Consider the following 13,987-nt stretch of genomic DNA (forward strand, 5'->3'; position numbering starts at 1 on the left):
ACTTAACCAAACGCACTCTTAATATAATAAAAAATTTGAGTTTTCAAACTTTTTCATGGATGTTTGTCCATTAGGGACGATATTGTCATCAACAGAGCTGTTCTGCTCCCAAAGGCCATTGCTAAAGCACCTGAAGGCGAAGGATGTCCCAAATGTGGAGGATTTGTTTACGCTGCTGAGCAAATGCTTGCTAGGGGACGTGTAAGTATCAAGTGTTAGTTTGGGAACCTTCAATATTTTTATTTATCTACGGTGAAAAGTTATCGTCTAGAGTGACTTTTCAAGTTCACTTTTTTTTCAAGTCCCAATTTCTAAATCGCCTTCTTGGCGAAGACGGCAAAAATTACATTTTCAGGTACAATTCAGTTTATAGTAAGTTGAATTAAAGCGAAATTGGACGTACAGGTCTAATGACTAAAACAGAGGCTAAACAAAATACAAAACAAAAACAAGCAATAATTTGCCAATGTTTAATTCTTTTTCAAATGTCCCTATTAATGTTTTTTTAACGTTTTCCAAACCGATTTATAATAGCAAAGTTAAATTGCTGAACAATACGTCGAAGAAACAATAACATTTCGGAAAAAGAGAGGAACATTGAGCTTTATCCGAGCCCGTAAAGACTTCTGACTATGTAAGTATACACCTCGAGATAATCTAATCTTAGATCCAGAATCGGTTCCCAATCTATCTAAAATCTTTTTCTCATAATTCGCCAATATATTTTATTTAAAAACAGTACGTGCCTGAGAACTAGCACATCTCGAAGTGTGTACTTATATAAATATTCTATAAATAATCTGTGACTACAAATGAAAAAATTATAACTTTTTTGAAATTTGATTATTATTCTTCTGGATCTTTCAGTTGCATATTTTACTTATTTTCATAATAAAATGTAAGTTTAAAACATTACTCAACAAATATTTACGCAACTGGATATCTATGCTTTACTACTGGACGTGTTTCCTTTTAACCAGTATTTACTTGAGGCTTAATAAATCTTCTAAGCTTCAAAAATAAACATGTCAGCTACTCTACTGTTCTCCAAATATACATACATTTGAGTAAATTTCATCGATCATTTCCTTTGAATGTTTCTTACATAATAGAAAATAAATTTCCCGAATTTTTTTGTCGATGTTAGGAAAAAGAGTGTTTGCAAAAATCGGTTGGAAAATAAACTGTTTAATTGAAATTTCTATTAATTACCAGGGCTGGCATAAAATATGTTTCCGTTGTGGAAACTGCGAACGCTGGTTGGATTCGACGTCACACTGTGACGGTCCAGATGGTTCTGTATATTGTACTGGTACGCCACATGGTGTTTTATTTTTAGCATGATTTTTTCAGTTTTTAATCCATGCACTTTGTGGCGTCTTCCTACAATGTATCAATGTACATTCTCATTATAACATGTTTTGCGTCGACGTTTTGTGGCACAAAAATCGTAGAAAACGTTGACTGGGATTTAAAAAATCATGTTTGCTAACATGAACTGAAATTCCCATCTGTTTAAACAGTGAGGAGTAAGAAACATATTTAGAAAGTTATATACTTCTATTTTATATAGAATACGAAAAATAGTTAAATAGTAGAATTTAAAAACAGATTTTATCTTCTGGTGCTGATCGTAAATGCCACAAAATCAGACGTGCAATTGTTGCATTTTATTTCACTTGTTAACAGATTTTGTAAATACGTGTTTTAATTCAAGGCGTTCCACAAATCTTGCTTCAAATGCGGAGAATGCAGCAAAAGATTAGATTCTGTCAACGTGACCGAGGGTCCTGACAAGGACATCTACTGCAAAGGTACGTTATTCTTCATCTATGAGCGACTGTTTACGCAAATCTTCATTCTTCTGCTTATTAGAAGCGTATTTGTTCAATTTCGATACCACTTGCGCTTGTTCGGCTTTTGGGGTGCCTTTTATCATTCAAAGGGCAAATGTGGAAACAAAGCTTGTAAATCGTCGCTGTAAATCTTCCAGTGTTTAAAGGGGCAAAGTAATATTCAGTGCACTTGAAGCTTCTGCTACAAGAGTGTCAGTTGTTGTGGTCGAAAACAGTTAGCAAGCGAGTGTGTTTTTATTTCGAGATACTTTCAATGGAGTTGATTGAAAACATTTCCTCACAAACTATTTGAATTTTGTCATTGAAGTAGGCTCGGTTTAGAACCGTGATTAATAGAAAGTTAACTGGCTGTTGCAAATTAATGCAACTTTTCAACTGTAAACGTATTCTACCAAAATAAATTATAACTTTGAGCGGTTAAAAAAAAACAGTGTTGAAATCCTGGGACGCCATCCAAGAATGGAGGGCAATGCTCTGAAATTACATTAATCTTTTTCTTGTTCGTTGGAAGTTCTAACGAAAGGAACTGCAAATGATAAAATTTCATCATCATCGAGCAAACTTCTGATAGCATCAAACATCAATGTTTTGTCATCTTACATAGCCTGCATATGGATTTAGTAAATTAACCGCTTAGAATGCCATCAACTTTTCTAATTCGTTTTGTGTCGATACACAGTTTGCTACGGAAAGAAGTTCGGTCCCAAAGGATACGGATACGGTCAAGGTGGCGGCACCTTGCAAAGCGACACCGTCTCCATCAGGTAACTAGAAGGATTGCTCAATGAGGTTCTGTGTGTCTTTTAATGCGCTAAATGTCGTCATCTTTGCCGGAGCTTTAGAGGTGGAAGTTTGCGCTTCGATCTGGCAGGAATCCCTCTAAAGCTTTTCCAAGCTCTAGTTGCTCTTGCCGCCAATCAGCTAATATAAGAACATGTTTTATGTGTAGCTTGCTATGCGCAGCGCTTTGGGCCGCGAGGTATTGGCCATGCAGGAGGCTTGTTCCTAGGGCTAATGTCCGATGCTTTGGATGCTGACTGGCAGAGGTATTCTATATTAATTCTATTTGGGCTGGATTTTTATTGTTGTGCAGCCTAACAATCCTAAACTCCCCTTTTTGCTCATCCACACTAAACATCGGGGCAATTTTCCGTTCAACAGTGGGCAAGCTCCTAAGATTACCGTTATTGATACGGCCTGCATCAAGGCTGCACCAGGTGAAGGTTGCCCCCGTTGCGGAGGTGTCGTCTTCGCAGCTGAAGAAGTTCTGGCTAAAGGTCGCCCATGGCATCGCAAGTGCTTCAAGTGCCACGATTGCCACAAAACTCTCGATTCTATCATCGCTTGCGACGGTCCAGACCGCGATGTTTACTGCAAAACTTGCTACGGCAAAAAGTGGGGACCTCATGGTTATGGATTCGCTTGCGGTAGTGGCTTCTTGCAGACCGATGGGCTGACGTAAGTCTCACCAGTGGGTCAAGTAGAACTGTGTTTGATATTGATAATTTTGGGTGCAGCGAGGACGAGATCTCTCAAAATCGGCCATTCTACAATCCCGACACTACTTCGATCAAGGCTGCACCTGGTCAAGGATGCCCACGTTGTGGGGGCGCTGTATTTGCTGCTGAACAACAGCTGGCCAAGGGAACTGTAAGTATTATGGATCTTAACGTTAAAAATATCCGGTTTAGTATTTTTAAGCAAAAATTTATCTTCGATTAGTCCCAGAAGCAATATAAATTAATTTCAAATTCAGCGGACTCTGTTTTGGCAGCAAGTTTTTTTAGTGTCCTTCCTAAAGTTCACAGAGTTGATAATCTTGAAGAAAATGAATTCGCAACAGCGTTTTTAATAACTTTACTTGATGGTCTAGAATGTTAACATTATTAATCATTGTGTATACTTTCCTGACTGTGTTTCAATTCCAAATCAAAATTAATTCCTGGGTTTCAGTCATTTAAAATGTATGCCAAGGCTTAAAGCAGCAACAACGCTACACGTAGAAACTGAAGCTGGTGGAAAAATACACCGAAACGTATTTTAATGGATAAATAAAGACAATAAATGACTGACTGAAACCCAGGAATTAATTTAAACATTATTAATGCCAAAATTATGGTTATTTATTTTTTGATGTTCAGTCTTGATGTGGTATGTGTTGAGTTACTCTCTGGTGAAATAATATTTAGCCTTTTCTTTACTAGAGACAGTGGAGAAATAGCTATTTTTCCCAGAAGAAGTTCTTTTTCGTTTAAGTATGAATCCTCCACTGTCTCGTCCAAATCAATTAAGCATATAAAATGGCATTTCAAGATCAGAAATTTACGAGCTTGAACTTTTTACCAAACAAACACACCGCCGAATTTAGGCAATACTTCTGCGACTCACTGTTCAACAAACTTTTATCGGTTTTGCTAAATCCGAACCCGAAAAACCTACAGGCAACAACATTTTCAGATGTGGCACAAGAAGTGCTTCAACTGCGCCGAATGCCATCGTCCTCTGGACTCGACTTTGGCTTGCGATGGTCCCGATAAGGAAGTCCATTGCCGTGCTTGCTACGCCAAACTTTTCGGACCTAAAGGTTTCGGCTTTGGACACAGTCCCACTTTAGTGTCCACTGGGGGAGCTGCAACGGCCATTCACGATCCCCGTCCAAACAGCGGATCGCGAGCCGCCCCTGGACATGGTTGCAGGAGGTGCGGATACCCCGTCTATGCTGCTGAGCAAATGGTCAGCAAGAGCGGAATCTTCCACAAGAGGTACGTTTTTAGCTAGTGACTTCTGTGCAATTCTATGCATGATGATAAAGTACTGCTCTTACTTACTTTGACTAATTAAGAATTAGAGAATTAGTAAGAGGACTGAAACAGTTTTAGACACCACGCTTATTTTTGCCTTCACTTGAGCTTGAAAATGTATGAAAACCGTTTGAAACCATAAAACTGCTGTTACTTCAAATTATCTTTACAGCATCCCAAATAAGACTTCAGAAGAAATTTTATTGTGCATTCCTCTTTAACAATACTTTCATCGCTAAATATAGAAGGATTTTTCACTAGTTCTTCACACACAGATAGACTAATATTAAAGTCAATTATTCTTCGAATAAACACAATCACAAGATGTGCAATACAATCGGTCTATTAATTTAACTTGTTGCCTCAATAAAATTATGATTGCAGGTGCTTCAGTTGCTCGGACTGCGGTCGCTCTTTGGATTCAACCAACCAAAATGACGCTCCCAATGGTGAAATTTACTGCAGAGGATGCTACGGGCGCAATTTCGGGCCCAAAGGAGTCGGTTTTGGAATGGGGGCTGGAACACTTACCATGGCTTAGACTTTGTCAAACTGCTCTTTCTTAATCAACTGGAAACATTCGCAAAACTCGAACACCTTGAGGAAAGTTTGAAATACTAGTATGTTCTGAACGCAAAAAGGCGACGCGACAGGCCTGGACATTTAACAACGAATTTTTATGATCTTGTCGAATTTTTGTGTTTTCGAATATTTGCAGTTTTCATTTTGTAGACATTGATTAAGACTGCTGTAAAATATTAATTACACTTAACTTCATGAGGATATCCCCGCTTATTAAACCGAAGTCAACAGTTGCGCACCTTAAATAAGGATTATTTAATCTAGGGTAAACATTAGCTTCACTGAAAGCACATTTTTGAAAGGTATTTTTTAAATGATTTTTATAATATATACAATTCCACAATTTAACGAGACTCAGAGGGAACATAAGACTCAGACCGCTGGTTTCCGGACACCAGCCCCAGAACACGGATGTACTTCCTTCGAACGAAGCAGGTCGACCTGAGAAAACATTTTTTTTTTTGTATATATCTACACTGGCCATTTTTATGGTCTATATCGAACGGATGCTTAGCGCTTTGCAAATATGTAATGTTTTTCGCTGTATATTATACGATTTTTTCTTTAGATGTAAATCTTACTTCAAATAAACGATTTAGAAATGATAAAGTTGTATTTTCCTTTGGCTGCATTTTTAAGTTAGGCCAAATATAATTTAAGCCACACACTCCTTAACTCCCATGCACTTTTAATGAGTAAATTTCCAACCAAAAAGCTATTATTACTCTTGACGTAGTGATTTTAAAATTAAAGTTTCGTCGATCTGAGCGAAAAGATGGTGAACTGGTTTATTCAGATTTCTAGATGTTCAGTTTTATTAATATCAACAATATGTTCATTGGCATTGTACTTGTACTTGTACAGACTAGACTGCCCTTGTATAGGAGTTTTGAAAGTTTGAGTCTTTGAAAAATGTTGCAAAGAACTTGACCTGAAAATCGCATCCGTTTGCATCTAACACGTGATCGTCTACTGGAGACTATAAGTGCATTCTTAATAAAATTGACCTTGTTTGTAACAGTTTATACAGTTTACAGTACAGATTTTGCAAGTCTTTCAGGTTCTGCTATAGCAACGGCCATCCTGTATAATGAGTACTTGCAATGAGGAATACACGGTCGTACATAAATTGCTTTGATACTTTTCGTCCCACTTGGTAGCGTCCTGACACGTTTGAAACAACAGGAATTTACAGCATAGTATTTTTTTCTTTCACTATTTATCTTCTTCTTCTGAGCGTGCCTTATCCGTCGCGGACGTTGGCTATCAACATGGCAATTTTAATTTTTATTGACGGCATTTCTAAATAGCTGTATAGATGTAAGTCCAAACCACTGGCGTAGATTTTGCAGCCATGAGTGTATTCTCCTTCCTGGTCCTCTTTTAATGTTGATCCTTCCTTGAGCTATTAACTGGAGTAGACGATATTTTTGATGTCTCATTATGTGTCCGAGGTATTCCAGTTTCCTCTTTTTAACTGTGAKTGTAATTTCTCTCTYYTTCCCRATTCGCTGCAGCACCTCTTTATTAGTTATGTGGTCAGTCCACGAGATTCTGAGGATACGGCGGTATATYCACATTTCAAAGGCGTTTAATTTTTTTCATTATGGCTTCCGTCGTTGTCCATGCTTCTGCTCCGTAGAGCAGAATTGGGAACACATAGCACTTTGCCAACCTTATTTTTAGAGGCAGGGATAGATCCCTGTTTGTGAATACACCCTTCATGTTGTTGAACGATGCTCCAGCTCTTTCAATCCTTGATCGGATTTCGGTGGCCTGGTCCCATCTTGTATTGATCAGCGTACCAAGGTACTTGTATGACTCCACACTTTCGATCGTCTGGTCGTTTAGTGTAATGCGCTCATTGTGTGTGTCTAGTCTGTCAACTTAGTGGTCTGCACTCACTTTCTGTATTCTTTCCATGACGCGCTGCAATTCCTCTATGTTGTTGGCTAGTATGACTGTATCATCAGCATATCGCACATTGTTAATCCACTCTCCGTTTATCTGTATTCCCTCTGTTGCCTCCTCCAACGCTTTTCCAAATACGTTTTCCGAGTATATATTGAAGACGAGCGGAGACATAATGCAGCCCTGCCTCACTCCTTTTTTTATTTCTATGTTGTCAGAATACCGGTTGTTCAGCTTTATCTTAGCGGTTTGTCCCCAATACATATTTGCTATTATGCGGATATCTTTATTATCGATACCGGTATTTTCGATGAACTTTAGTAATAGCTCATGGTCTACGCTGTCAAACGCCTTGGCAAAGTCGATAAAGCAAAGATATACTTTTTTGTTGACATCTCTACATCGTCGGATAAGAACTTCTAGACTAAAGATAGCTTCTCTTGTCCCAAGGGCATTCCGCAATCCAAATTTGATTCCCCAATCCAAACTTCACTGAAGTTTTCTTCACATTTATTGTATATTCTGTTGCGGATTATTTTCGTGAAGACTTTTGTAATATGATTGATGAGGCGGAGGAGTCGGTGTTGATCACAGGTTTTTGCGTTTTGTTTTTTCGACACTGCGATGAAGGTTGATTCAAGCCATTCTGTGAGTATTTCGCCTCTATTATAGATATCATTAAATAGACTCGTGAGGATATCGAGAAATTGATTATCAGTTCACACATAAGTTTTAGTATTTCTACTTGAATGCTATCAGGTCCAGGAGCTTTGTCATTCTTGAGAGATAGAATAGCTTTTTCAGTTTCGGATTTCATAATTGGGGGTCCCGTATCTATCTCATTCATATTGTGTTCTTTAGATCGTTCCGAAGCAAAGAGGAGTTCGACATATGATTTCCATACCTCTAGACATTTTGATGGTTCCGAAATAATATTATCGTCAGTGTCCAGTATGACCGTATTTCTGTTGTCTATTTTCTTTGTTGTCATTTCCCTTATTTCTTTATGCATATTGCGGTAGTCGTACTTCACTTCATATTGTTCTATCTTGTCACATTTTTCAGAGAACCATTTTTCCTTTGCCTCACTAATGTTTTTCCTTATGTTTTTGTGAATTTCACGGTACTTTGTGATGTTTTTACCTTCGTGTTTCCGTCTTTCGTCCATCATATCGAGGATCTCTTGTGTCATTCACTCTTGTTTTTTGTTTTTATCCTTTTGGAAATATTTTTCACAAATTGCTTGTATAGAGTTTTTGAATTTATCCCATTTGTCTTGTGCTTTACTCGAGTGGTTGTTGATTTTCTTTAAATCGTTAGTCAGCGATTCCTGCACTTGTTTCCGAATATTTCTGTCGGAGAGTTTCCTTATGTCTATGTTGTTCTTGGACGGTGCCTTCTTGATTCGTTTCAATCTCAGTTCAAACCTACACACAACCAGAATGTGGTCTGAGGGGGCATCTGCTCCTGGATAGGTTTTTGCAGATCTTATTGAGTTTTTGAATCTCTTGATTTTAGCTATATAGTCGATTTGATTTCTGACTATTTTTTCCGCAGAGTCTGGTGGCGATTTTCACGTGTAGTAAGTTATGATCCTGGCAGAACTGTATAAGACGGTTCCCTCTGTATATATATGTCTTCTAAATGACCTACTCCCTTCTAGCCACTTCTCCAGTCTATTCAGCTAGAAATTTTATTATATTGGAGCCACAATCTAAGTAATATTAACCGACTCTCATATAAAAATTAGAACCATTCAGATGAAGAAATTGATCGATCAAGCCAAATAACAAACGTGGCACATTTCTATAGTCTTCACAGTTTGTGAGAACTTGCACTATATCATCCGATGAAATAATAGCAGGAATTTTTAAAATACAGAAGAAGGCAGAATATTAAAAGATAGAAGCAAATAATCTGAGCCAAGAGGTTTGAAACAAATCAATCCAACATGTTTAAACATCGAAGCCAATTGACCAATAAGATACGAAAAGATGGAAAGGTTTTACTAGTAGGGAAAAATCAAGTTAAAGTAGCTTTAGAGCTAGAATGGTTCGAAATTATTTAACTGTAGCAAAAATTACTTTCTTTCGGCATTTTTTCGGCTGATCGTTCCGTTATTATCATCGCAGCTCATTATTTACGAATTTACCAGTAACAAGACCTCACTAGGTTTCACAAGATTTTTATTAATGAAAATATTTTTGGCAGATACTGTTTAAGCTCCATCTCCGGTATTTTTGTATTCCCAGAATCGGTTGTAATTAGCGTCGTCCAAGTTTCTATTAGTGTTGGCATTTCCTGCATAAGCTCGTCCACCTGCCGCTGTATCATAAGGAGCGTCGACATTGAAAACATCAACCAGTTCGGTTTCCCGAATCACCACTTGACCATTAGCGGCTGAAATTTAAATTTGAAATAATATAATTTGAACATTTCAACTACAGTAAACATTGTTGAAGCTCCAGATTTAATCCACACTTATTCAACAACAATCCAAAAAAATATGAATTATTTGTTCACTCACTTGAAGTTGAGTCCCAAGATCTAGCCAAGTGCAGGCCCAGTTTCGACTTGACATTGTTATCAGCAGTGATTTTGCTGCTGAGTACCAAATAACCATATTTCTGACTGTTGTCTGTGTTTGGCGCAAAAACAGTGACTGTATCCCGCCTATCGCCCCTTCCGATGATTTGGGCGTTTTCAAACACTGCAGACGCTGATCCAAAGATGAAATCTACATCGCCTTTGATGGTCGGTTTGCTGAAGTATACTCGAGTACCGCCAGCTAGCAGAGTATCCTTAAAGGCAAAAATCGTGGCAAATTGATATAATTTTGAGTTTGAAAGAATCTACCTGAAAGCCGTAGAAATGAACGTGGTCAAAGTTTTGCTGGTCTCCATCGGTTCTTGCTGCTACAGCTTGTCCATCAGATGAAGTGTTTTCAATTGTAATGTAAGCCACTTCGAGGTCCGTATTCTGAGCCCAGAATATTGAGGTGCAAGAAGTTCCTAAAAACGGATACAAAATGAAAAGAAAATGTCATGGAAAATAAGTTCACTTACCAATTTCTGACTTTTGTGCACAATAATTGAACATAGACCAAGCCGGGTCTCCGTCTTTATAAACGGCGCCATTCGGGTTCATCTGATTGGCGTATTGACTACCAGTTAGCTTAGCTCCTTGTGAAAGAACAATGTGAACCGCTTCTGGATCATCAGCACTGCCTAAAATTGTAATTGGCACTGAAGTTTTCGGAATCAGAACTCCTTCTGCGTAAGTCCCTGGTAGGATTTTGATGTATTTTCTATTGGTACCACCATCCTGCAATAATTTGTGTAAGTTTTAGAGAACGAAAAAGTTGGAATCCGACAAGGTACATTTATTGCTGCGTTGACGGCTGCCTGGATGGTCGAATAGCCTCCACTTCCAACCACATAATCTGGATTAGCTCCGGTGTTAATTTTGGAAGGTGTCCATCCTTGTAGGTAACTCTCCTTCGTGTAGCTGGCAGCTTCAGCGTCTGATAAAACCGGACGTGACGAAGTTCCTGGATATGCTTGATGGTCTGCGTAAGCAGTAGCCAGTAGAAGCTGGACTATCAGGAGGATTTGAAGCAGCATTCTAAAAAATACAAAAGTAATGATTTACAAATATTGTACATCTGAATTAGGAAAAAAGACATTTTTTAAACCACACTTTATCAAGTTACTTTTAAAAAGGGCAAAAGACCAAGTGTATTGTCTTACTTTTGCGCATTATTTCTTTGTTGTTTGTACTTTTTTGCTTATATGTTATTAATACGGAACTCTGACATAAAATTAAAAGCAAAAAACATTATTTACGTGGCTTAATCAGTTCAAAGCAAAAAAAGTTCCCGAAATCCAAAAAAATTGACAAAAAATATAATGAGATATTTTTGGGAACAAATCTCACAAAGGAAAGTAGGTCCGATTTTGGAGTAAATTGAAAGTGAATAAGAATTTTGTTAGACACATTAAAAAGTAACCGCAAATTAACAACTCGGTTGAATTGTACTCTTCTTTAGTTCGTAATGAATACATTATTGTTATTTTTTCTTGTGATTCTGTGAACAAGGCTGTTATTTATTGCATTCTGCTCTTGTTATCTAAAAAATGACAAACCTCAATAAGGTAAATTGTCAGCAATTTATATGAATTTGTTAATGTTGTTGAAGCAAAGTTTTAGTTTACGACTTCTTTAATTTTATGAGCTTTTGCTAGATTAACATTCAGTATCGTGTCACAAAAAAGTGAGCCTCGTTTTGTAATAAATTAAATTAAGAGGTGTTTTTGTTTCATTTATCTGCATATTTCTTCTGCATATAACGGATTTCATATAGTTCATAAATTTCAAAGTTTGGAACAAAATTGCAAAAATTCGTGATCCTGTTACGGTCTTTTTTGCCCTTTTCCTAATGAAAAAACTCAAAATTGACCCACTTTGTACACACGTGTGGAACAATACCAAATTTACAAGTCATCAGGATCAAAACATTATGTCACAGTTGATAAGATTGGATGATTTATTGTCGATAAATAACAAATGATATACTGGACGTATTTGTGGGGCTTCAATTTCTAATTAAGCTAAATTAAGTCAACTGTGATCTACAGAGTGACTCAAAATGAATCATTTCGTTAAAAGCAGGTAACAAGGGAAACATAATATCGCTTAAATGATAGCAAAGTCGATGCAAAATTTCACAGCATTCTAAATACTTGGAGAAGTCGGTATAAAACTAAAATTTATTAAATTTATTAGTTTAAATTTGACAAAAAACATTATTTTAGCCAATTTTGAAAAATAAAAGCAAAGTGTCTTGATAAATATTCCTCTACTTACATGGCAACTGTAGCTGTTGCTTCTGAATTACTACTAATCTTACTTAGAACATTTTCATTATTTTATTTGGTGTATATTTTTGTCCATTTTAAGTGGTGATTATTCAATTGAACAGGAACGCAATCTGATTAGTACTTTAATTAACTGAAGTAGTTTGTTTATTTAGATAACATTTTAAAGTGTGTATTTCTGATTTATTATTTTTAATGGGACTGTTATGTTATTAATTGTTTCTCCACTGCTTGATGCAGGCATCTACTTTAAGTTTAATGACGTTTTCAAATCAATCGAATTTGTCTAGCTAACGATTTTCTAGGAACACAAGGAAAAATTTGGTTTAATGAAATAGTTGCTTTTGACCAAGAAAATTATATATTTTTAACTTTTATTTTCTATTACTAGATTGTAAAACATAATTTAAAAATGTTATTATTAACCGTCGACACAAATCACTCTTAGACGAAAAAACTCAAAACACCTCCACTTTCTTTATGAGCGTTTGCCATAAATCACTCATTTCTAGAGCGAGGTAACCTTCGAGGGTAAAGCAGATAGCACCTAACTAAATCTTAAAGAAAAAATATTGTTATATTTCATTATCTATTTCAATTTAACAACAGCTTGGGCATAAAATTGATGATTTTGTGCAGAAAATCTAAGACCAACAAGTCAAGTAAACATTTGAAACCGAGAAGAAAATATACTACATAAAATAATATAATACATTTTTTAGTATATTTGAAATCCATTTTAAACTCCAGATACTTCCGTAATCCATTCTCGCATAAATGGAACATTCGCGTACACTCCTGGGAAGTTGGGTCGCGCACATCCAGCTCCCCATGAAACAATTCCAATTAAAACATTGTCAACTATTAAAGGACCTCCAGAATCTCCCTGGCATGCGTCTCTTCCTCCGTATGGAGATCCTGCACACATCATGGTTTCAGTGACATCGGCACCTAAAAATAGACATGACTTTCGCTTAGTTAACAATTCTTATTTTTTTAATTAGCAAGAACTGAAAGAAGATTCTAAAAACAATTAAAAAATCACTTTGTGCGTAGTTTTGTAGCAAAAACTCACCGATCGGTAGTACTCATTGCAACTTTCAATGCTAATCAAAGGAACCGCAACGGCATGCAATTGTGATGGACTGGATCCGCCCTCGGTTAATGCACCCCAACCAGAAATTACACATCTTGATCCGGGAATTAAGGGCTGGAAACCAAAAATTTCTCAATTTTCTTCTTCAATTAATTTCCTACTCACGGCATGAGGCGCTGGTAAAGCAACTGGTTGTAAGCTATTGGAGGAAACAATTTCTCTGGACACTTGAATCAAACACATATCGTAGTCGAAAGGAGTGGCGGTGTTTCCATAGCCAGGATGTTCGATTACTCGGGTCACTGTAAAGCGTTCTCCTTCAGATTGAAGAAAAGATGTTCCCATTCGGATGGTGAATAGTGATGGAGGTGTGTAATCACTAGAATATTCTTGTTAGGCAAAAAATCTTGAAATGGAAAATTTGGAATATTGTCGTACCGCCAGAGTTGTGTGCAATGGGCGGCACTTAAAACCCATCTATTGGAAATAATCGCCCCTCCACATATGTGTCTGTAGACATATTCCAATGAAACCTGATAGGGGTAGTTCTCAATATTCACTGGAAATCCTCCAACTATTCTAGAATCCGGTTTTTTAAATAGAGGCGGAAATGTACCTAAATTGCCCAAAATGGTTATTGGTACTAATACAGCTACTCTTCAAATACCTGGAAAAGTTTTACTTTGGCAAAATTGTATCAGATACAATAGAGCTAGAATTTTTAGCTTCATGGTTACAGTTTCACTGACGATCCGTAACTACCGATGGAAATTTGGAGCAAATGTAAGAAAATGACGTCTTGAATCTCACTGAGATGAGTTATCTTGGAAATGCGCTTTGATGTATTGTATAGATAAAACAGTC

At 37.0% G+C, this 13,987-nt stretch overlaps 3 protein-coding genes across 4 annotated transcripts in view; 1 reads left to right on the top strand and 2 right to left on the bottom strand.

Annotated features, from left to right (window-relative positions):
* Positions 1–5,848, top strand: part of LOC109536023 (muscle LIM protein 1) — an 11,958-nt gene extending 6,110 nt beyond the window's left edge. For both annotated transcript variants that reach the window (XM_019902088.2, XM_019902089.2), the window contains exons 4-10: positions 75–201; positions 1,718–1,814; positions 2,536–2,620; positions 3,018–3,314; positions 3,374–3,506; positions 4,314–4,618; positions 5,042–5,848. In XM_019902088.2, the coding sequence (XP_019757647.1) occupies positions 75–201; positions 1,718–1,814; positions 2,536–2,620; positions 3,018–3,314; positions 3,374–3,506; positions 4,314–4,618; positions 5,042–5,198 (1,201 nt within the window). In that variant the 3' untranslated portion in view covers positions 5,199–5,848. The remainder of the gene's footprint in view (positions 1–74; positions 202–1,717; positions 1,815–2,535; positions 2,621–3,017; positions 3,315–3,373; positions 3,507–4,313; positions 4,619–5,041) is intronic.
* Positions 5,849–9,319: 3,471 nt separating this feature from the next.
* LOC109536045 (pectinesterase) lies at positions 9,320–12,099 on the bottom strand. Its single transcript, XM_048670740.1, has 6 exons — positions 12,017–12,099; positions 10,531–10,774; positions 10,216–10,474; positions 10,007–10,161; positions 9,678–9,951; positions 9,320–9,550 (listed from the first exon to the last, which is right to left on the bottom strand). The coding sequence occupies exons 2-6, from the start codon at positions 10,771–10,773 to the stop codon at positions 9,369–9,371; spliced, it is 1,113 nt and encodes a 370-aa protein (XP_048526697.1). The 5' UTR covers position 10,774; positions 12,017–12,099; the 3' UTR covers positions 9,320–9,368.
* A 593-nt stretch (positions 12,100–12,692) lies between these two features.
* LOC109546009 (trypsin-7-like) lies at positions 12,693–13,987 on the bottom strand. Its single transcript, XM_048670744.1, has 5 exons — positions 13,791–13,987; positions 13,562–13,739; positions 13,289–13,502; positions 13,099–13,237; positions 12,693–12,978 (listed from the first exon to the last, which is right to left on the bottom strand). The coding sequence occupies exons 1-5, from the start codon at positions 13,852–13,854 to the stop codon at positions 12,767–12,769; spliced, it is 807 nt and encodes a 268-aa protein (XP_048526701.1). The 5' UTR covers positions 13,855–13,987; the 3' UTR covers positions 12,693–12,766.

The sequence above is a fragment of the Dendroctonus ponderosae genome, unplaced genomic scaffold (genome assembly GCF_020466585.1).
Source record: "Dendroctonus ponderosae isolate FM_Combo_2020 unplaced genomic scaffold, Dpon_F_20191213v2 Dpon_F_20191213_1, whole genome shotgun sequence".
Taxonomy (NCBI): Eukaryota; Metazoa; Arthropoda; class Insecta; order Coleoptera; family Curculionidae; genus Dendroctonus; species Dendroctonus ponderosae.

Excerpts from the sequence above, each read along its gene's own strand:
- LOC109536045 (XM_048670740.1), bottom strand. The coding sequence starts at position 10,773 with ATGCTGCTTCAAATCCTCCTGATAGTCCAGCTTCTACTGGCTACTGCT. Across the intron at positions 10,475-10,530 it reads CCGTCAACGCAGCAATAAAT|GATGGTGGTACCAATAGAAA; the intron begins GTACCTTGTCGG and ends AAATTATTGCAG. Across the intron at positions 9,952-10,006 it reads TTCATTTCTACGGCTTTCAG|GATACTCTGCTAGCTGGCGG; the intron begins GTAGATTCTTTC and ends TTTGCCTTTAAG.
- LOC109546009 (XM_048670744.1), bottom strand. The coding sequence starts at position 13,854 with ATGAAGCTAAAAATTCTAGCTCTATTGTATCTGATACAATTTTGCCAA. Across the intron at positions 13,503-13,561 it reads CATTGCACACAACTCTGGCG|TGATTACACACCTCCATCAC; the intron begins GTACGACAATAT and ends AGAATATTCTAG. Across the intron at positions 12,979-13,098 it reads TGAGTACTACCGATCGGTGA|GTGCCGATGTCACTGAAACC; the intron begins GTTTTTGCTACA and ends GTCTATTTTTAG.